This window comes from Nomascus leucogenys, chromosome 2 (assembly GCF_006542625.1).
Source record: "Nomascus leucogenys isolate Asia chromosome 2, Asia_NLE_v1, whole genome shotgun sequence".
Classification (NCBI taxonomy): Eukaryota; Metazoa; Chordata; class Mammalia; order Primates; family Hylobatidae; genus Nomascus; species Nomascus leucogenys.
Genome location: NC_044382.1, coordinates 43963072 through 43986403, shown reverse-complemented (window position 1 = coordinate 43986403; position 23332 = coordinate 43963072). Strand labels below are relative to the sequence as shown.

The following is a 23332-nucleotide window of genomic DNA, read 5'->3' as shown; positions in this document are numbered from 1 at the left end:
CCGGCTAATTTTTTGTATCTTTAGTAGAGATGGGGTTTCACCGTGTTAGCCAGGATGGTCTCGATCTCCTGACCTTGTGATCCGCCCGCCTCGGCCTCCCAAAGTGCTGGGATTACAGGCTTGAGCCACCGCGCCTGGCCACTTATTTATTTTTAATAGAGATAGGGTCTTACTATGTTGTCCAGCCCTGTCTTGAACTCCTGGCCTCAGGTGATCCTCTCACCTTAGCCTCCAAAAGTGCTGGGTACTGGGATTACAGGTGTGAGCCACTGTGTCTGGCCAATATAAAACGTTTGATACTGTCTCTGCTTACTGTATAACTATACTACCTGGTTCTAAATTGAAAAGAAGTTATTTATTTATATATGTGTGTGTGTGTGTGTGTATATATATATATATATATATTTTTTTTTTTTAAGAGATGGAGTCTCACTGTATTGCCCAGGCTGCACTTAAAATCTTGAGCTCAAGGGATCCTCCTGTCTCTGCCTCTGGAGTAGCTGGGACTACAGGGGTGCACCACTGCACCCAGCTAAGAAGTGATTTTTCCAAGTGACTTTCACATAATCTTTTGTTATATATAGTTGCCCCTCACTGTTGTTTGTGTATTTTCCCCAAAGGCGAAAGAAGAATTCGTGTTCATACTTTGTGTTTGCCAGTAGTTTCGACTCTGAATGATGTCTTTCTTGGAGCTGATGTTCAAGCAATTTCAGGGTTATTGGCCAATATGGGTAAGAGTTGTTATCTGTTATAAATATCTTACAAGTAATAACATTAGGCACATCCAAACAGTTTTGTTTTCCTTTAAATAGTTAGCTTTATAGTTTGAATGTTTTAGATCCCCTGGGTGCCTACTAAGTAACTATTTGAATGAAAAGATCTGCTGCAGATAATCTTATCTTTTTTGTTTGTTTATTTAAACAAATTTATTGAGATATAATTACATACCATACCACTTCACCCAGTTTAATTGATAATTCATTTGTTTTTAGTGTTTTTACAGAGTTGTACAGCTATCACCACAATCTAATTTTACAACGTTTCTATTGTCCCAAGAGGAAGCTCATGCTCATTAGCAGTTACTGTCCACTTCTTCCTCCCTCCCTTACTGGCCTTAAGTAACCACTAAACTATTTTCTGTCTGTATATATTTATATATTTGTCTATACTGAACTTAGCTATATCTTTTTTTTTTTTTTTTTTTTGAGATGGAGTTTCGCTCTTATTGCCCAGGCTGGAGTGCAATGTCGCAATCTCGGCTTACCATAACCTCTTTCTCCCGGGTTCAAGCGATTCTTCTGCCTCAGAGTCCCGAGTAGCTGGGATTACAGGCATGCGCCCCCATGCCTGGCTAATTTTTGTATTTTTACTAGAGACAGGACTGGTCAGGCTGGCCTCGAACTCCCGACCTCATGTAATCCACCCCTCCCTTGGCCTTCCAAAGTGCTGGGATTACAGGCATGAGCCACCGTGCCTGGGCAACTATATCTTATGTAATGGTTAATATTAGTGCTATTTAATACTCTTTTTATGAGAAGCAGTGTACCATAAAGATCATTAGACTTAGAGTCATGGAATTTGGGATTGAAAACCAGTTTACCACCATACATTTGTTTGCAGCCAAATCATGTGAGCCAGTAGAAAACTTACTGATATCTTCACCTATTTATTTCCTTCTCAGATACAATTGTCGTCTTGATTTTTTTGGTCCCTTTTCAAATACATACAGCTTAATAACATCATTTTGACTCTTGTGGTCTTTCTACTTGAGGGAAGACTTCAGTGGGTCCATTTTATTTCTTTTGTTTTTGAAAACAGAGTCTTGCTCTGTCACCCAGGGTGGAGTGCAATGGTGTGGTTCTAGCTCACTGCAGCCTTTACCTCCTGGGCTCAACAGATCCTCCCACCTCAGCCTCCTGAATAGCTGGGATTACAGGCCCACACCACCACACCCAGCTAACTAACGTTCATTCATTCACTCATTCATTTATTTATTTATTTAGAGACAGAGTCTCATTCACCCTCCCAGGATGGAGTGCAGTGGCACAATCTCGGCCCACTGCAACCTCTGACCCCAAAGTTCAAGCGATTCTCCTGCCTCAGCCTCCCAAGTAGCTGGGACTACAGGCGCACAACACCACACCCAGTTAATTTTTGTATTTTTAGTAGAGACGGGGTTTCACCATGTTGGCCAGGATGGTCTCGATCTCTTGACCTTGTGATCCACCACCTCAGCCTCCAAAGTGCTGGGATTACAGGCATGAGCCACCATGCCCGGCCGTCAACCAGCTAACTTTAAAAAAAAAAAGTTTTTAGAGACAGAGTCTCACCATGTTGCCCAGGCTGATCTTGAATCCCGGGCTCAAGCAATCCTCCTGCTTTAGCCTACCAAACTGTTGGGATTATAGCTGTGAGTCACCACACCTGGCCTCAGTAGGTCCATTTTCTTCAAACTTAATTCTGTCTGTATCAGGAATAATTACCCACTTTCTTGAATTTCCTATTGGGAAAAATGTTTTACATGGAGCCTGGTAAAGGATTTACCCACACTCGAGTCTTTTATGTTGTTAGATGTTCAAGATTGTGACCTATGAAATTTGAATATCACTGCCTTTATTTTTTTTATTTTTATTTTTTATTTTTGAGATGGAGTCTCGCTCTGTCACCCAGGGTGGAGTGCAGTGGCGTGATCTTGGCTCACTGCAACCTCCGCCTCCAGGGTTCACGCCATTCTCCTGCCTCAGCCTCCCCAGTAGCTGGGACTACAGGTGCCCGGCTAATTTTTTGTATTTTTAGTAGAGACGGGGTTTCACCGTGTTAGCTAGGATGGTCTCAGTCTCCTGACCTTGTGATCCACCCACCTCGGCCTCCCAAAGTGCTGGGATTACAGGCATGAGCCACTGTGCCAGGCCTATTTTTTTGTTTAAGTTACATTTTTTTTGTAACTGTGATTATTATTATTATTGACAGCAGTAACTATTAGGTGGGTTTTGTGGATTTTTGATAAATTGTCACAACTTTGTAAGTATTGGTTCTGCTATCATATTGAATGTATTTTTAGTACCACATGGATGGAGTTATTTGAGAAGTCTTCAATTATGCTTTTTTTTTTAAAGTATTGAAAAAATGTTTTTATGCAGAAACGCATATAAACAGAGTGCCATGGCAAATGATGAAAATCTGTCTAAATAAGAGGCCAGGCATGGTGGCTCATGCCTGTAATCCCAGGACTTCGGGAGGCCGAGGTGGGTGGATCACTTGAAGCCAGGAGTTTGAGACCAGCCTGGCCAACATGGTGAAACCCTATCTCTACTAAAAATACAAAAAAAAAAAAAAGAAAAAACATTAGTCAGGTGTGGTGGCACATGTCTGTAGTCCCAGCTATATAGTCCCAGCTACTCAGGAGGCTGAGGCAGGAGAATTGCTTGAACCTGGGAGGTGGAGGATGCAGTGAGCCAAGACCACACCACCGCACTCCAGCCTGGGCCATAGAGTGAAACTCTGTCTCTAAATAAATAAATAAATAAATAACTCTAAGAGCTCTTTCTCTAAATATAAAATAAAAACTCTGGGCTGGGCATGGTGGTTTGTGCCCATAATCCCAGCACTTTGGGAGGCTGAGGCAGGAGGATTGCTTGAGGCCAGGAGTTTGAGATCAGCCTGAGCAACATGGGGAGACTTTGTACAAAAAAATTGTTTTAATTAATTAAAATTAAAATTTCAAAAGAACTCTGTTTTGGAACACTGTGCATTTCAGGAAACACAGGAAAGCATTGTGTGTTTAATTGCAATGTTTTTCTTTCTCAATGGTATATAAAATGTTGGATTACAATCAGTAGCATAACTGAGGCTCAGGAAGGTTAAGTTACTTGCCAAATCATTATACAGCTAGGAAATAGCAGAGCAGCATTTCAACAAAGGTTGGCTCAGTTCTCCAGACCATGCTTTTAGCTGCTGTGTTTTGTCTTGTTTGTGTATGTAGTAAATTGAAGAGATACTTAGTATAGTTTTTAAAAATTATCTCTTCTATCCTTAACAGTGGACTAGCTAAACTTCTATCATATTTCTTTTTTGTCGTTACCCTCACCTTGCTTAGCTGTTGACAGATCTATGACTGCCAGTCTGAGTGACGCTCGGGATGCTCTAGTGAATGCAGTCATTGACTCCCTTTCAGCTTACCGTTCTTCAGTCTTAAGTAACCAGCAGCCTGGACTCATGGTTCCTTTTTCTTTGCGGCTTTTCCCACTTTTTGTGTTGGCTCTCCTTAAACAGGTAAGAAAAACAGGTACAGAAACTAACACGATGATGCCCAGGCACTGTGGCCTACACCTGCAATCCCAGCACTTTGGGTGGCTGACGTGGGTGGATTGCTTGAGTCCAGGCATTTGAGACCAGCCTGGGCAACATGGTGAAACCTGGTCTCTGCAAAAAATACAAAAAAAAAACTAGCCAGGTGTGGTGGTGCATGCCTGTAGTCCCAGCTACTTGGGAGGCTGAAGTGGGAGGATGGTTGAGTCCAGGAGGCAGAGGTTGTAGTGAGTCCATATCGTGCCACTGTACTCCAGCTTGGGTGACAGAGCCAGATTCTGTCTCAAAATAAACAAAAAGAAAGAAACGAACACGATGGAAACATCAAAAGGCAAAATTTTTATCCTATGAATCCCTAAACATTGTATATGTAACATTATGCTGGTTAAATTTTTGATGACAGGGACCTTACCTCTTATTTGAACTTTTCAAAGTTTAATAACCAAAGAAACTTACAGAAAACTGATTCAGAGCAAGCTCCTTGTTCATAAGATGCTTCTCTAAGCAGAGTATTCAGTGACATTATAAAAAATTCAACTGATAATCAGTTTTCCAGAACAGGAATTGTATATTATATTGCTGGTGCAAGAAGGCACACATGCACTGTGTGTTCTCACTTATATGTGAAAGCTAAAAAATCAAACATATGGAAGCAGAAAGCAGAATGGTGGTTACTAGACTCTGGGTGGTGGGGCAGGAATGGGGAGATATTGAACAAAAGGTACAGTGTTTTAGTTAGGAGGAATAAGTGATAACTATTTGAGGTTATGGGTATGTTACCTAGCTTCATTAAATCATTCCACATTGTATACTATATCATAGCATCCCTTTATACCTCATAAATATATACAATTAGAATTTTTCATCAACAAAAAATTTAACTTTTTTTTAAAAAGAAGAGACCATACATGTGATTTTCTTTTTTTTTTTTTTTTTTTTTTTTGGCTCTTTCCTGTCCCTACAGAATTTCAGCAACATTACACTTCTCTTTTTTTTTTGAGACGGAGTCTTGCTCTGTCACCCAGGCTGGAGGGCAGTAGCGCGATCTTGGCTCACTGCAACCTCTGCTTCCCAGGTTCAAGCGATTCTCCTGCCTCAGCCTCCCGAGTAGCTGGCATTACAAGTGTGTGCCACTATGTCCGACTAATTTTGTGTTTTTAGTAGAGACAAGGTTTCACCATGTTGGTCAGGCTCGTCTCAAACTCCTGATCTCAGGTGATTCGCCCGCCTTGGCCTCTCAAAGTGCTAGGATTATAGGCATGAGCTACCACATTACACTTCTTAATCTTTTTTTTTTTTTTTTTTTTTTTTTTTTTTCTGAGACAGGGTCTCCCTCTGTTGCCCAGGCTGGAGCGCAGTGGCACGATCTCGGCTCACCGCAACCTCTGCCTCCTGCGTTCAGGCAGTTCTCCCGCCTCAGCCTCATGAGTAGCTGGGATTATAGGCATGCACCACCACACCCCAGCTACTTTTTGTATTTTTAGTAGAGACAGGGTTTCACCATATTGATTACGCTTATTTCTAACGCCCAACCTCGGGTGATCCTCCCCCCTCATCCTCCCAAAGTGCAGGGATTACAGCCGTGAGCCACCATGCCTGGCCCTTAATCTTCTTTAGATACACTTTCTTATACCTGTATACCTGGATACCTGTTTCCATGATCTGGATTGGACTTCCATATCCTTGTCTGAGTTTAAGTGTTTGTAGGGTTTTTCTTTGTTTCGCTTTGTTTGTAGGGTTTTTCATTCGCTACTTATTATTTACATGTCTCCCCTGCCTGCTCTTTGCCTTCCTCCCAGAAAAGAAGAAAAACTCTGGTCTGGTGGAGTAGGCTTATTTATCCAGTGTCCAAAATTGAATGTCCAAGCTTATTGCCTCAGGATAAACTTACCGTATAAAATTTTATTTAAAAGCTCGTGTTGGCTGGCCATGGTGGCTCATGCCTGTAATCCCAACACTTTGGGAGGCCAAGGCGGGCAGATCACTTAAGTTCAGGAGTTTGAGACCAGCCTGGCCAAAGTGGTGAAACCCTGTCTCTACAAAAAATACAAAAATTAGCAGGGCCTGGTGGCACATACCTATAGTCACAGCTACTTGGGAGGCTGAGGCAGGAGAATCGTCTGAACCCAGGAGGCAGAGGTTGCAGTGAGCTGAGATTGCACCACTGCCCTCCAGCTTGGGTGACAAAGCGAGACTCCTTCTCTTAAAAGAAAAATTAAATAAATAAAAAATAAATAAAAGCTCATGTTGGCCAGGTGCCGTGGTTCACACCTATAACTCAATACTTTGAGAGGCCAAGGTAGAAGGATTGCTTAAAGCTAGGTGTTTGAGACCAGCCTGGGCAAGAAAGCAAGAATCTGTCTCTATTTAAAAATTTGTTTAATTTTTTTAATTAAAAAAGAAACAACTCGTGTTAATAAAGCACCTGAAGCAGCATTCCAGATTCCAGAACTGTTCAAGGACTGCTGGCTGGGCACAGTGGCTCATGCCTGTAATCCCAGCACCTTGGGAGGCGAAGGCGGGAGGATTGATTGCTTGAGTCTGGGAGTTTGAGACCAGCCTGGACAACATAGTGAGATTCCACCCCTACAAAAAAAGTTTTTTAATAAAAAAAATAAATGACTGCTCTGCATCTTTTTTTTTTTTTTTTTTTAAACAGTCTTGCTATGTCACCCAGGCTGGAGTGGCAGTGGCAATCTCAGCTCACTGCGACCTCAGCCTCCTGAGTAGCTGGGATTATAGGTGTTCACCACCACGCCTGGCTAATTTTTGTATTTTTAGTAGAGACAGGGTTTCACCATGTTGGCCAGGCTGGTTTCGAACTCCTGACCTCAATGATCCACTGGCCTTGGCCTCCTAAATTGCTGGGATTATAGGCGTGAGCTACCACACCTGGCCTGCATCTTGTATTTTTCCTGAACTCTGGGATCTACTTGTCTGTTGTGTATGGTTTTTTCCAGGTGAGAAGAGCAACTCATTACTTTCTAGTAGGAGTGGTTTTGAATCTACAGTTCTCATTTCTTTTTCTTTTTTTTTTTTTTTGAGATGGAGTCTCACACTATCATCTGGGCTGGAGTGTAGTGGCGTGATCTTGGCTCACTGCAACCTCCACCTCCCTGGTTCAAGTGATTCTCCTGCCTCAGCCTCCAGAGTAGCTGGGATTACAGGCACCCGCCACCATGCCCAGCTAATTTTTTGTATTTTTAGTAGAGACAGGGTTTCTATGTTGGCCATTCTGATCTCGAACTCCTGACCTTGTGATCCACCCTCCATGGCCTCCCAAAGTACTGGGATTACGGGCGTGAGCCACCATGCCTGGTCTCTAGTTCTCACTTCTTTAACTCAAATTATATATTTTCATTTCTGAATATAAGTACACAGATTACATAAATATTTAATTTTTTTTTTTTTTTTAAGACGGAGTCTGGCTCTTGTTCCCCAGGCTGGAGTGCAATGACACAATCTTGGCTCACTGCAACCTCTGCCTGCCGGGTTCAAGTGATTCTTCTGCCTCAGCCTCCCAAGTAGCTGGGACTACAGACGCGTACCACCATGCCTGGCTAATTTTTTGTATTTTTAGTAGAGATGGGGTTTCACCGTGTTAACGAGGATGGCCTCAATCTCCTGACCTCGTGATCTGCCCACCTCGGCCTCCCAAATTGTTGGGATTACAGCCATTAGCCATTGTGCCCGGCAGATATTTAAATTTTAACATTTAAAAATCTGAGCTCTTCTTTCTCCTTCAGGCCTTTCTTGAAATACTTTTTTCTAAAGCCTGCATTCTCTGATCTTCCCCATTTAATATGCAATACCCTAATCCCACCCCATCCCACACCATCCTGACACCCCTAATCACTCTTACCTCCTGTATTTTTCCTATAGCATTTATCACTGACATACCACATATTTTGCTTATTTTTTATGCTTCCCTTAATAGGATGTAAGCTCCATGAGGACAAGGATTTTTATCTTTTTCATTCATTTTTTTGTCCTAGCAGTTAGAACAGTTCCTAGTATATAATAGACACTCAGGAAATATTTTTTGAATGAATAGATGGAACTTTCCTTCTTCCATTAAAATCTTAAGAGCTTTTATTATCTTCCTTTAATATAGTCAGTGTACTTGTTTCAATACGTAATTTCATTATTCTTTTCTCTCTGCCTGTTTTACTCCTTTCCATCAGTTGGAATACTTAAAACCTTACCCATAACTGGCTGGGTGCGGTGGCTCATGCCTGTAATCCCAGCACTTTGGGAGGCCGAGGCAGGCGGATCATGAGGTCAGGAGTTCAAGACCAGCCTGACCAACATGCTGAAACCCGGTCTCTACTAAAAATACAAAAAAAAAAAAAAATTAGCTGGGCGTGGTGGCACGCACCTGTAATCCCACCTACTCAGGAGGCTGAGGCAGGAGAATCACTTGAACCCGGGAGGCAGAGGTTGCAGTGAGCAGAGATCAAACCACTACACCCAGCCTTGGCGACAGAGGGAGACTCCGTCACAAAAAAAAAAAAAAACAAACCTTACCCATAACTTTTTTCTTCTCCATTTTTATCTGTGTAAAGAAAATAATGAGTTAAATATCATAGTTACTTATTAACTCATTTTACTAAGAAGCTTTCCTCATTTGTAGTAGTAGTATTTTTTCTTGTTTATTAGTATTATTTGTTACATTGTTTGTATGGTGGGAGAATCAATGACAGCTGCCATTAATCATCACCCAGCACTTATGGACCACTTAGTGCAATATTCTAAGTGCACTACCCCCCAGCCACATACTGGTACCAGTGGGTGGCCTGTTAGGAACTGAGCCACACAGCAGGAGGTGACGGGTGGGCGAGGGAGCATTACTGCCTGAGCTCTGCCTCCTGTCAGATAAGTGGCAGCATTAGATTCTCATAGGAGCACCAACCATATTGTGAACTGAGCATGCGAGAGATGTAGGTTGCATACTCCTTATGAGAATCTAATGTCTGATGATATAAGGTGGAACAGTTTCATCCCAAAATCATCCTCCACCGTGTCCCCACCAGTCTGTGGAAAAATTATCTTCTGCGAAACCAGTCCCTGGTACAAAAAAGGACCACTGACATAATGGATATCTTTTTGATCCTTCATGTATGCCTTTACTTTGTCATCTGCAATATAACTTCATCCTTCCTATGGTGTTGCTTGGATTGTTACATCATTATCACTATTGTTATATGGTAGATAGAGTGTTTAGATCTATTTTATCAACTAGGAAACAGACACCATGGAGATCAGGTAACTTTGCCATGGTCAGTTAGTTAATTTCAAAAGACTTTTAGGTGGGGCCATAGCTACAGTTTAATAGATGTGTGTGGCTTCTTAAAAAAGATACTTTAAAAAAATTAACAGTAAATTTGTGAATTCTCTCTGAAAATATTCTTGTAACAACTGGCATTTTAAAAGTTCTGGATGTATTTTTAAAATATATTCTTTTGTGGGGAATGGGGGTTTTCTGTTACAGAAATCATTCCAGACTGGGACAAATGCACGTCTAGATGAACGCATTTTTGCTATGTGTCAAGTGAAAAACCAGCCCTTGCTTTACCTTATGCTCACAACTCATCCCAGTTTGTATAGAGTTGACAGTCTCTCAGATGAGGTAAGATGGATTGCTTTTTTGTGGCTTTTACTTGAACATTAGTAAGCCTAATCAAAGTCCAGTACAGAAATGAGGAAGGGTTTGTTTATTACTTAAGGCTTTATCTTTTATTTTATTTTATTTTTTTGGCTAAGTCTGAGTAAAGAAATTTTAGTATAGGGAAGCTCTTAAAAATAGTACCTTTAAGTTTCCTAAAATACCATCTGTAGAGCAGATCTAAGAAATGGAAAGATTGTCAGATTGACCAGAGCAACTTACTAATTTATTCAAACAAATTGATCTTTTAACAACTGACATTTTAAAAGTTCTGGGTGCATTTTTGCTCACTTCAGCAGTAAATATACTAAAATTGGAATGATACAGAGAAGATTAGCATGGCCCTTGTGCAAGGATGACACGCAAATTCGTGAAGCATTTTTAGGAACAGAAAACCAAACACTGCATGTTCTCACTCATAAGCGGGAGTTGAACAATGAGAACACATGGACACAGGGAGGGAAATATCACACACTAGGGCCTGTCAGGGGGTGGGGACAAGGGGACGGAGAGCATTAGCACAAATACCTAATGCATGTGGGGCTTAAAACCCAGATGACAGGTTGATGGGTGCAGCAAAACACCATGACACATGTATGCCTATATATCAAACCTGCACGTTCTGCACATGTGTCCCAGAACTTAAAGTATTAAAAAAAAAAGTTCTGGGTGTATTTTTAAAATATATTTTTTCTGGGGAATGGGGGTTCTTTGTTACAGAAATCATTCCAGACTGGAACAAGTGCACGTCTAGATCTGAGAGTGAAATTACATCTGAACACCCAGTTCAATGTAACAGTGTCCTTGAATTAAAGAAAAAATATTTATCTAAGTTGTAACATTGTTTTCCTTTGGTAGAAATTTACCAGAATTAAAGTCACAAGAATGAAAATGTTAAATCATAGTCTTTCTAAAATTGTGATCAAGTTAAGATATATATTTTGGAAGTAATGTTTTGGTTAAAAACTTTTCAGGCCAGGTGCAGTGGCTCACACCTGTAATCCCAGCACTTTGGGAGGCCGAGGCGGGTGGATCAGGAGGTCCAGAGTTCAAGACTAGCCTGGCCAAGATGGTGAAACCCCGTCTCTAATAAAAATACAAAAAGCAAAAAAATTAACCAGCTGTGGTGGTGGGTGCCTGTAATCCCAGCTACTCGGGAGGCTGAGGCAGAGAATTGCTTGAACCCGGGAGGCAGAGGTTGCAGTGAGCCAGGATCATGCCACTACACTCCCGCCTGGGTGACAGAGCGAGACTCTGTCTAAAAAACAAAAACCTTTGAAAATTTAAAGAATTTAATATGTGGGCCAGGTGCAGTGGCTCATGCCTGTAATCTGGCACTGTGGGAGGCCAAGGCAAGTGGATCACCTGAGATCAGGAGTTCGAGACCAGCCTGGCCAACATGGTGAAACCCCATCTCTACTAAAGATACAAAAAATTAGCTGGGTGTGGTGATGCACGCCTATAATCCTGGGTACTCGGGAGGCTGAGGCAGGAGAATCACTGGAACCTGGGAGGCGGAGGTTGCGGTGAGCCAAGATGGTGCCATTGCACTCCACCCTTGGCAACAAGAGTGAAACTCCGTCTCAAAAAAAAAAAAAAAACAAGATCAGAAGTTAATTTGGCTTTACTGGGAGTCACAGTAGCTTAGATAAGTGATAACTATTTCGTCATCTTCTTTATATTTAAATATGAATAATTGGCCAGGTGCAGTAACTCATGCCTGTAACAGCACTTTGGGAGGCCGAGGCGGGTGGATCAACTGAGGTTGGGACTTGGTGACCAGCCTGACCAACATGGAGAAACTCCGTCTCTACTAAAAATACAAAGTTAGCCAGGTGTCGTGGTGCATGCCTGTAGTCCCAGCTACTCGGGAGGCTGAGGCAGGAGAATCGCTTGAACCCAGGAGGCAGAGGGTGTGGTGAGCTGAGATTGCGCCATTGCACTTCAGCTTGGGCAACAAGAGCGAAACTCTGTCTCAAGTAAATAAATAAATAAGAATAATTGTGATTTACCTAAGCAAGGCCCAGACTTGTAGAGGTAACATTCATTTAATTTTTTGCTGTTGTTTAATTGTGACTCCATATTTCCTATATTTAAAACCCTTACTCTTTTACTTAATTCCTCAGGGAGCACTCAACATCAGTGATAGAACCATACCTCAGCCCCCCATTCTTCAGCTTTCAGTGGAGAAGCTGAGCAGAGATGGAGCTTTCCTTATGGATGCAGGCTCTGTAAGTAGTTTGACTTATCCTGACCCTCACTGCAAACTACGATACTGTTTTAATTTAGCATTTGGTTTCATTCCCTTTAATATCTCTCTTCCTGAACAGATTTCATATTTTAACCTATATACAGTCATACACTGATTAATGATGTGTAAGTCATGGCTTATATGATGGTGATCCCATAAGGTTTATAATGGAGCTGAAGAATTCCTATCATTTAGTATTTACTATGCTATATTTTTTTATTATTGCTTTGGAATGTACTCCTACTTAATTTTTTAAAAAGTTAACCTCAGGTCCTTGAGGAGGTATTCTAAAAGAAGATCTTATTATCATAGGAGATGACAGCTCTATGCATGTTACTACCCCTGAAGACCTTCCAATGAGACAAGATGTGGAGGTGGAAGACAGTGAGATTAATGATCTTGACACTGTATAGGCCTAGCCTAATGTGTGTTTGTGTTTCAGTATTTAGCAAAACAATTTAAAAAGTAAAAAATAAAAAATTTTAAAAATAGGGCCGGGCACGGTGGCTCACACCTATAATCCCAGCACTTTGGGAGGCCGAGGCAGGTAGATCATTTGAGGTCAGGAGTTCAAGACCAGCCTGACCAATGTAGTGAAAATCTCTACTAAAAATACAAAGAAATTAGCCGGGCGTGGTGGTGCATGCCTGTAATCCTAACTACTTGGGAAGCTGAGGGAGGAGAATCGCTTGAACCCAGGAGGCAGAGGTTGCAGTGAGCCAAGATTGCACCACTGCACTCTAGCCTGGGCAACGGAGCAAGACTGCCTCAAAAAAAATTTTTAATAGAAAAATGCTTATAGAATAATGATATAAAGAATATTTTTGTACAACTGTACAATGTGTGTTTTAAGCTAAGTGTTACTACAAAAGAGTCAAAAAATTAAAATAATTTGGCCGGGCATGGTGGCTTATGCCTGTAATTGCAGTGCTTTAGGATGCCAAGGCAGGCAGATCGCTTGAGGTCAGGAATTCGAGACCAGCTGGGGCAACCTGGTGAAGCCCTGTCTCTATTCAAAATGCAAATATTAGCCAGATGTGGTGGCTCAAGGCTGTAGTCCCAGCAACTCAGAAGGCTGAGGTGTGAGAATCACCTGAGCTGGGGAGGCTGAGGCTTCAGTAAGCTGAGATCATACCACTGCACTCCAGCCTGGGCAACAAAGTGAGACCTCGTCTCAAAAAAAAAAAGAAGTTGGCCGGGCCCAGTGGCTCACGCCTGTAATCCCAGCCTTTTGGGAGGCCGAGGATGGCAGATTCCTTGAGCCCAGGAATTCAAGAACAGCCTGGGCAATATAGCAAAACCCCATCTCTGCTCAAAATACAAAATCCAGGCATGGTCACATGCACCTGTAATACCAGCTACTTGGGAGGCTGAGGTTGGAAGATCACCTGAGCCCAGGAGGTGGAGGCTGCAGTGAGCTGAGATCATACCACTGCACTCCAGCCTGGGCAGCAGAACAAGGCTCTGTCTCAAAAACAAAATTAAGAGGCTGGGTGCGGTAGCCCACACCTGTAATCCCAGCACTTAGGGATGCCAAGGCAGGCGGATCACCTTAGGTCAGGAGTTCAAGACCAGCCTGACCAACATGGAGAAACCCCGTCTCTACTAAAAATACAAAATTAGCCAGGCGTGGTGGCACATGCCTGTAATCCCAGCTACTTGGGAGGCTGAGGCAGGAGAATCACTTGAACCTGGGAGGCGGAGGTTGTGGTGAGCCAAGATCGTGCCATTGCACTCCAGCCTGGGCAACAAGAGCAAAACTCCATCTCAAAAAAAAAAAAAAAAAATTAAAAGAAGTTTATAAAGTTATAGTAAACTAAGGTTAATTATTGAAGCAATGGCCGGGCACGGTGGCTCACGCTTGTAATCTCAGCACTTTGGGAGGCTGAGGCGGGCGGATCACGAGGTCAGGAGATCGAGACCACGGTGAAACCCCGTCTCTACTAAAAATACAAAAAAATTAGCCGGGCGTGGTGGCGGGCGCCTGTAGTCCCAGCTACTCGGAGAGGCTGAGGCAGGAGAATGGCGTGAACTCGGGAGGTGGAGCTTGCAGTGAGCCGAGATTGCGCCACTGCACTCCAGCCTGGGCGACAGAGCGAGACTCCATCTCAAAAAAAAAAAAAAATTATTGAAGCAAGAAATTTATATATATATATCTAGTGTAGTCTAAATGTACATTGTTTGTAAAGTTTATAGCAGTGTCCAGTAATGTCCTAGGCCTTTACACTCACTCACCACTCACTGACTCACCCAGAGCAACTTTCAGTCTTGTGCACTCCATTCGTGGTAAGTGCCCTATACAGGTGTACTGTTTATCCCTTCTGCCATATTTTTACTATACCTTTCCTATATTTAGATACGCAAATACTTAGCATTGTGTTACAGTTGCCTACAGTATTCAGTACAGCAACATGCTATAGACGTTTGTAGCCTAGGTACAGTAGGCTATACCATTAAGGCTTGTGTAAATCCACTCTGTGATGTTCACACAGTGAAATCACATAACAACACGTTTCTCAGCATGTATCCCCATTGTTCAGTGATTCGTGACAGTACGTTTCTCTGCCACCTTTCCCCTCCATATCCTCCTTGTTTCATGCCAAGCATAAAATGTCTCATCAGGTAAATACTAGTTATTATTAATTCATTTAAAGGCTGTACAATCTCACTAAATATACTTACCTTTTTGACTTTTTAAAATACACTCAGGCTGGGTGCGGTGGCTCACACCTGTAATCCCAGCACTTTGGGAGGCTGAGGCAGGCAGATCTCTTGAGGTCAGGAGTTCAAGACTAGCCTGGCCAATATGGTGAAACCCCATCTCTACTAAAAATACAAAAATTAGCTGGGCATGGTGGCACACGCCTTTAGTCCCAGCTACTCTGGAGGCTGAGGTGGGAAATCGCTTGAACCCAGGAGGCAGAGGTTGCAGTGAGCCGAGATTGCACCACTGCACTCCAGCCTGGGTGACAGAGTGAGACCCTATCTCACAAATATATATATAAAATAAAAATAAAACGTACTCACTCAACAGACTCACCTTTATGTATGCTACATCTCAACATAATTTTATTTCTGGCCCTAGGTACTGATGCTTTGGGTTGGAAAAAATTGTACACAGAATTTTCTCAGCCAAGTTCTTGGAGTTCAAAACTATGCATCAATTCCACAGCCTATGGTAAGACTCTTTTATTATAGTGATTATAAAGGGCATTTCAAAGTTGGCAAAAACATGAATATCCCCTATTTTGATATCAGAAAATAATAACAAAATCATACCAAAAATTTTTATTGATAGGTTTTCATATTGATGGATTCTATGACTCCACTCATAGAATCATTAGGGAATTTATGTATTTAAAAGGCAGATATGCCAGGCGCAGCGGCTCACGCTGTGATCCCAGCACTTTGGGAGGCCAAGGTGGGCTGATCACGAGGTCAAGAGATCGAGACCATCCTGGCCAACATGGTGAAACCCCTTCTCTACTAAAAATACAAAAATTAGTTGGGCATGGTGGCGCACGCCTGTAGTCCCAGCTACTCGGGAGATTGAGGCAGGAGAATCGCTTGAACCTGGAAGGTGGACGTTGCAGTGAGCCAAGATTGTACCACTGCATTCCAGCCTGGCAACAGAGCGAGACTCCATCTCAAAAAAAAAAAAAGATATGCCAGGCGTGGTGGCTCACACTTGTAATCCCAGCACTTTGGGAAGCTGAGGTGGGAGGATCACTTGAGCCCTGGAGTTTGAGACCCACCTTAAGCAACATAGTGAGACCCCATAACTACAGAACATTTTTAAAATAGCTGGGCATGGTGGCACACAACTGTGGTCTTAGCTACTTACAAGGCTGAAATGGGAGGAGTGCTGGGACCTGGGAGGTTGAGGCTGGAGTGAGCAGTGATTGCGCTGCTGCACCCCAGCCTGGGCAACAGAGCAAGAACCTGTCTCAAAAAATAAATAAATAAAAGACAGCTGTGTCAGGATTATAGCTAAGATAAGCACTGGCTTTCAGGCCTTGAACAGAACTACTGGACTGGATGACTAAGGGTTTTAAGTAATGAGTAAGAAGTTGTTATATTTTTAATAATACCTGAATGAATCAGTTAATTCTGGATGTCATGCTAAAATGAAGGGAAGAACTAAGAGGTTTTTTTAGATGAGGGCTTAGAAACTATGCCCAAGGGGTACCTGCTACTTGGTTTTGTAAATAAGGTTTTATTGGAACATCCATGCCTGTTCACTTATGTATTGTTTATGGCTACTTTGGTGTAACAATGGCAGGGTTGCCCGGGCACAGTGGCTCACACCTGTAATCTCAGCACTTTGGGAGGCCAAGGCTGGCGAATCACCTGAGGTCGGGAGTTCAAGACCAGCCTGGCCAACATGGAGAAACCCCCGTCTCAAGGCGAGGCAGGCGAATAACCTGAGGTCAGGAGTTCGAGACCAGCCTGGCCAACATGGAGAAACCCCCATCTCTACTAAAAATAGAAAATTAGCCGGGTGTGGTGGCGCACACCTGTAATCCCAGCTACTCTCCCAGCTACTCGGGAGGCTGAGGCAGGAGAATCTCTGGCAGGAGAATCGCTTGAATCTGGGAGGCAGAGGTTGTGGTGAGCCAAGATGACACCATTGCACTCCAGCCTGGGCAACAAGAGTGAAACTCTGTCTCAAAAAATAAAAAACAATGGCAAGTTAAGTAGTTGCAGCAGAGACCAAATGATCTGCAAGCCTAAAGTATTTACTATATGGACCTTTAAGAAGTTTGCCTACTCCTGTTCTAGATTATTCGTAGAAAATTGTGGTCCCAAGTCAAGTTGCATTGGCATCACTGTGGGAATTTTTTAGGAAAGCAAAATCTCAGGACCACAACCCTGCCCCAGACCTCCTAAATCATTATCTGTAGTTCAAGAAGATGATCAGGTGATTCATATACATGTTAAAATTCAAGGCCAGGCACGGTAGCTCACACCTGTTATCCCAGCACTTTGGGAGGCCGAGGTGGGCAGATTGCTTAAGCCCAGGAGTTCAAGACCAGCCTGAGCAACATGGTGAGATCCTCGTCTTTACTAAAAATACAAAAATTACCTGGCAGGTGGCACACGCCTCTTATTCCAGCTGCTTGGTGAGGCTGAGGTGAGAGAATCACTTGAGCCTTGGGAGGCAGTGGAGGTTACAGTGAGCCATGATCACACCAGTGCAATTCAGCCTGGGCAACAGAGCAAGACCTTGTCTCAAAAAATAAATTAAGTTAAATTTGAGAAGTAGGCTAGGCATTGTGGCCCACTCCTGTAATCCCAGCACTTTGGGAGGCCGAGGCAGGTGTATCGCCTGAGCCCAGGAGTTCGAAATCGGCCTGGGCAACATGGCAAAACCTGTCTCTTCAAGAAATACAAAAATTAGTCAGGCATAGTAGCACGTATCTGTAGTCCCAACTACTCAGGAAGCTATGGTGGGAGGATCACCGGAGCCTGGAGGTTGAGACTGTAGTGAGCCGTGATTATGCCACTGCACTCCAGCCTGGCAACAGAGACCTTGTCTCAAAAAAGAAAAAAAATGTAATTAAAAAAATAAAAATTTGAAAAGTACCATAGACCATACATTAGATATGTAATTAAAGTAATTGGATATTGTTGGTTTTGGTTAACAGACAGACCTTCCAGAACTTGATACACCAGAATCTGCCAGAATAATAGCTTTCATCTCTTGGCTTAGAGAGCAGAGACCATTTTTCCCAATACTTTATGTAATAAGGTAAGTTGAATTTTCCATTTGCTAGTAGTAAAACAATTTGTTTGGCCTTGCCAGGACCTGACAAGAGTATAGCAAAACAAAGGAGAAGAAAGAAAAAGAATTCTTCTCAATAAATAGCGTAAATCATGCCTTGTATCCAATTATTGGAAATACTGAACTTTTTTCATTTTCAATTGACAAATAATAAGTGTATATATTTATGGGGTACACTGATTTCTTGATACATGTATACATTGTGGAATGATCAAATTAGGCTAATTAACATATTCATCTTCTCAGCCAGTTATTGTTTCCTTGTGGTGAGAACATTTAAAATCCATTATTTTGCCTATTTTAAAATATACAATACGTTATTATTAACCATAGTCATCATACTGTGTAATAGATCACCAGAATCTATTCATCCTAACTGAAATTTTGTACCCTTTGACTAACATCTCTTCTTTCCTTCTCCACAGCCACTTCCTGCCTCCTAGCCTCTAATAACCATAATTCTATTTTCTACTTACATGAGTTCAACTTTTTTAGGTTCCACACATAAGTAAGATCGTGTGATGTTTGTCTCTCTGTGCCTGGTTTATTTCATTCAGCATAATGTCACAAATGACAGAATTTCCTGGTTTTTAAAGGCTGAATAGAAGTCTCCGGGCGCGGTGGCTCATGCCTGTAATCCCAACACTTTGGGAGGTCGAGGCGGGCAGATCACCTGAGGTTGGGAGTTCGAGACCAGCCTAACCAACTTGGAGAAACCCTGTCTCTACTAAAAATACAAAATTAGCCCTGCATGGTGGCGCATGCCTGTAATCCGAGCTACTCGGGAGGCTGAGGCTGGAGAATATCTTGAACCCAGGAGGTGGAGGTTGCGGTGAGCCAGGATTGTGCCATTGCACTCCAGCCTGGGCAACAAGAGCAAAACTCCGTCTCAAAAAAAAAAAAAAGGCTCACTAGAATTCCATTGTGTATATATACCACATTTGAAAAATCCATTCATTCAGTTATTTCCGTATCTTCGCTCTTGTGATTAATGCTGCAATGATCATGGAAGTGCAGACATCTCTTTGATATACTGATTTCAATTCCTTTGGATATATATTCAGAAATGGAATTTCTGGATCAACTATTTCTCTTAATTCCACTCTAAGCTTTTCCCTTAAACAAAAATTTACGTAATCAGCCAAGTATTCTCAGAGAAAGCCTCTAGAAGTAACTGTTTATATAGTAAATGTTATGGTTATGAGGAAATCAAAAGCCTTCTGACAATTCTATTTTACTGCTACATTTTATCTAAATTTTTTTGCCTTTTATTCCTAAGGGATGAGAGTCCAATGAAAGCAAACTTCCTTCAAAACATGATAGAAGACAGAACAGAATCTGCATTATCATATTATGAATTCCTGTTGCATATACAGCAACAAGTGAATAAATGAATGAATGAAGAAATTTGACTTAATTATTTCTAAGGAATGTCATGATAGTGCAGAATACCTGGAAATGTGTAATACCTTCTTTTTCTATTATGTTTGTGGACTAATGTGATGATTGAGATGTTCTCACTGTGATTTCAACAACCTATAGCAAATAAAAGTCCACAGCAGAGAATCAAACATGCAACTCTGAAATACTGTATTTTTCAAATTAGAATATAGCTACATATGATTGGATACTTTTTTCTTGCCAATTATGTTTGAGTTGTTATGGATTAAAATAAGACAAGACAATATTGCAGAGGCAAAGTACACTTTGTAAAATAAAGATTTCTGTGTTCTACATGTATATTTCTCATTTTTAATTTTTCTGAATCTTTGGCTGCTACATTTAAAACCTCACAAAACTAAGTATTGCAGGGAAGTTACAAATTCATTGGTGGTGGTGTTTTTAAAATAAAAACAATGGGAAGCAAATATAATGTAGGAAAACTAGAATTCATTCCCCACACGTGTCTTTTTTTTTTTTTCTTTGTTAAGGAAGGGAAAGGATCATCATGTTAACTAAAACTAGAGTGAACTAATTCTAGTATAGCTTGAGAAAAATATGAGGAAACACATTCAAGCTTTAAAATCTGTCAGTATTCTTTATACTTGAAGAACAAAGTCACTTTGATTTGAAGTGAGAACTATCATTAGGTGGTTTTCTGATTTCCTGACGAAGACTTGGACATACTCAATCTGTAGTGAAAAGAATTTGAGCTGTCTTCATAAACATTGGGACTGGCAATGATAATAGGGAGAAAAGAAACTTTAATTATCTTGATCCTTTAAGTGGATTTTATTTGGTGCATTTCTGCTCTGGGTGTATAATAAAAGTGGGGGTTTTTTGGTGAAATGAGAGTGAAGAAATGAAAGGTTTCTAAAGTGCTATCCAAATACGTCAGTAACATTTTTCTAAGGAGTTTAATTGTTAAATTGGAAGTCATTCATAAGAAATATTTATTCTTGAATATGAAAATCTATTAAAGCATAAATGCTGCTGTTTGATTCAGTGGATATTAAGATTATACACATCCAACATATTAAAGTTATGAAAGAAACTTGATTTCTGAAAATCCTCAAGAGACTGCTTTCTTGATTCAGCTAGAGAAATATTATAGTCAAAACTATTGAGTGAATTTTGTTTACAAATAGGTAAATTATACATTTGTATATTTAAAGTGCTGTGACATAGTGTCTTTAAGAGTTTGGCTCAGTTTTCACAGATTCATTTTGTCTTAAGAATTTCTTAAATATGTTCATGTATGATACTTGATCAAAATATTTTTGGGTTTTTTGTTTTGTTTTAATGGATTAGAAAATGTGTTTACAATCTTGGTCTTATATGATCACCAATGGAATAGTAACTTTCAGGTTTATATCAACATGAGCTGACTTTAACTGAGTTGTTTGGGATAGGGAAGAAGCAATCCCTCTACAGTATACAACTACTGCTTGCCAGCTGGATCAAAATAATCATGTTTTATGAAAATATCTCCCTTAAGCAGTGTTAAGGTTGGTTTGCAGTGTGTAAGTGGCACATTGAACTGGAAGTTTTCTTGAAAGCTGCTTCGTCTATTAAGAAGCAATTTTCAAATTGTAGCAAATTATATTATCCCCTCTTTTAAAGAAACAGTCATTATATGCTGATGTTTCTTAAAATAACTAAAATGCTCCTCTTAATGTGATTTTAAATGGAGTTATTTGTGGGTCCTTTCTTAGTAGTAAAGAATCTTCTAGAGGGAAACATTTGTGCTTTTAGGGATAATCTTTGTGCCTCACTACATCCCTAAGTGGGTATGACTTTTGTTATTACCACATGCTTTATTAGTATATTTCACAAATTTACTTTTAAATATTATTTTAGATACTGTGTAACGTGCAATTCAGAATAATTTTATAACAGGTCATGAAAAATATAACTTTAGTTAGGATTCACAATACTTGTTCTCCACATAATGAGAGAATGAATGAGCCTTTGGAGATACTGATATAAAGCAATTATTTTTTGCAATGTTGAATATGTTTTTCAGTTTGATTCTTTTTTTTACCCCAATAGGGCACTACCTGCCATATCATCTTGTATTACTTTTTGATGTAAAGCAACTAATATTTACACTATGCCATATTTTTTTTAATCATAGTTGTAAATTATGAAAGATCGTTGAATTTTCTACAGATCTACAACTACTAATGTAACAGACAAGGGCAATCTTGGTATTTAAATCTGAGCATGGCAGTTCTACCATAAAAAGTACTCTATTTTTCTAATTTCTAGGATTTTTAAAATAACATTTCTGTAAGTCTGACATACTAATAGTCGCTCAAGCAGTACCATTTATTTTAGTTTGCATATATTTTCACTGTTTTTAATTTAATGTATTGAGTCTAACAGACTGTTTTGCAATAATTAGAATAAAGACTTATTTCTTCTAATCGAAGATGCATAACAGCTATTATCTAGGGGACCACCAAATGTGATTTCAAAATTTTGTTAACTATTACAAATGTAATCCTTATATAGAAATTTTGATTTTGTAAAGTAGTGTATAATATTGTAAAATTAAATTCTTGTTCTCAAATTCAAATATGTATTGATCTTCAGTGTGTTGTGTTAAATCTTGCTTCTCTGAAATGTTGGAGACAAGATTTGTCTTCCTTTTTACAGTTTGTAATTTTCACTGTTTTATTCCTGTAAAAAAAAAAAAAAGTCATTTGTAACCCATGCAAACAATCATTTGATCTGTGCTAACTTATCAACTTGGCTATTCAATAAAGTTAATTGAAAAGAGCTTATATATAGTGACTAGTTATTTAAAGTGATATGAGCCTGGTACAGTGGCCCACACCTGTAATCCCAGCAGTTTGGGAGGCCCAGGTGTAAGGATCGCTTGAGGCCTGGAGTTGAAGACCTGTCTGGGCCAGATGGTGAAACCTTGTCTCTACAAAATAGTTTTTAAAAGTAGGCTGGGCGTGGTGGCTCACACCTGTAATCCTAGCACTTTGGGAGGCCAAGGCAGGTGGATCACCTGAGGTCAGGAGTTCGAGACCAGCCTGGCCAATATGGTGAAACCCTATTTCTACTAAAAGTACAAAAACTTAGCCGGGCATGGTGGCGTGCGCATGTAATCCCAGCTACTCAGGAGGCTGAGGCAGGAGAATCGCTTGAACCCTGGCCGAGGTTGCAGTGAGCCCAGATCACACCATTGCACTCCAGCTTGGGGAACAAGAGCAAAACTCGATCTCAAAAAAAAAAAAAGGCCAGGTGTGGTGGCTCACGCCTGTAATCCCAAAACTTTTGGGAGGCCAAGGCAGGCAGATCACCTGAGGTCAGGAGTTCGAGACCACCCTGGCCAACATGGTGAAACCCCATTTCTGCTAGAAATACAAAAATTAGCCGGGCATGGTGGCAGGTGCCTGTAATCCCAGCTACTTGGGAAGCTGAGGCACGAGAATTGCTTGAACTTGAGAGGCAGAGGTTGCAGGGAGCTGAGATCGTGCCACTGTATTCCAGCCTGGGCGACAGAGCGAGACTCCATCTAAAAAAAAAAAAGGATAATCCCAGTAAAAAAAAGTGCTGTAATCCCAGCACTTTGGGAGGCCGAGGCGGGTGGATCACAAGATCAAGAGTTTGAGACCAGCCTGGCCAACATAGTGAAACCCCATCTCTACTAAAAATACAAAAAATTGGCTGGGTGTGGTGACGGGCACCTGTAGTCCCAGCTATTTGGGAGGCTGAGGCAGGAGAATTGCTTGAACCTGGGAAGCGGAGGTTGCAGTGAGCCGATATCACGCCACTGCACTCCAGCCTGGGTGACAGTGTGAGACTCGGTCTCAAAAAAAAAAAAAAAAGTGGCGGGGCATGGTGACTCATGCTTGTAGTCCCAGCT

The 23332-nt window shown here is 41.1% G+C and overlaps 1 protein-coding gene and 1 pseudogene across 1 annotated transcript in view; both read left to right on the top strand.

Annotated features, from left to right (window-relative positions):
* Window positions 1-22233, top strand: part of SEC24A (SEC24 homolog A, COPII coat complex component) — a 75710-nt gene extending 53477 nt beyond the window's left edge. Inside the window, exons 17-23 of the mRNA XM_003266391.4 lie at window positions 621-731; window positions 4097-4272; window positions 9800-9937; window positions 12100-12204; window positions 15310-15402; window positions 17873-17976; window positions 19289-22233. Coding sequence (XP_003266439.1) covers window positions 621-731; window positions 4097-4272; window positions 9800-9937; window positions 12100-12204; window positions 15310-15402; window positions 17873-17976; window positions 19289-19403 — 842 coding nt within the window. The 3' untranslated portion in view covers window positions 19404-22233. The remainder of the gene's footprint in view (window positions 1-620; window positions 732-4096; window positions 4273-9799; window positions 9938-12099; window positions 12205-15309; window positions 15403-17872; window positions 17977-19288) is intronic.
* LOC115831774 lies at window positions 10257-10356 on the top strand (annotated as a pseudogene).
* Window positions 22234-23332: the final 1099 nt, after the last annotated feature.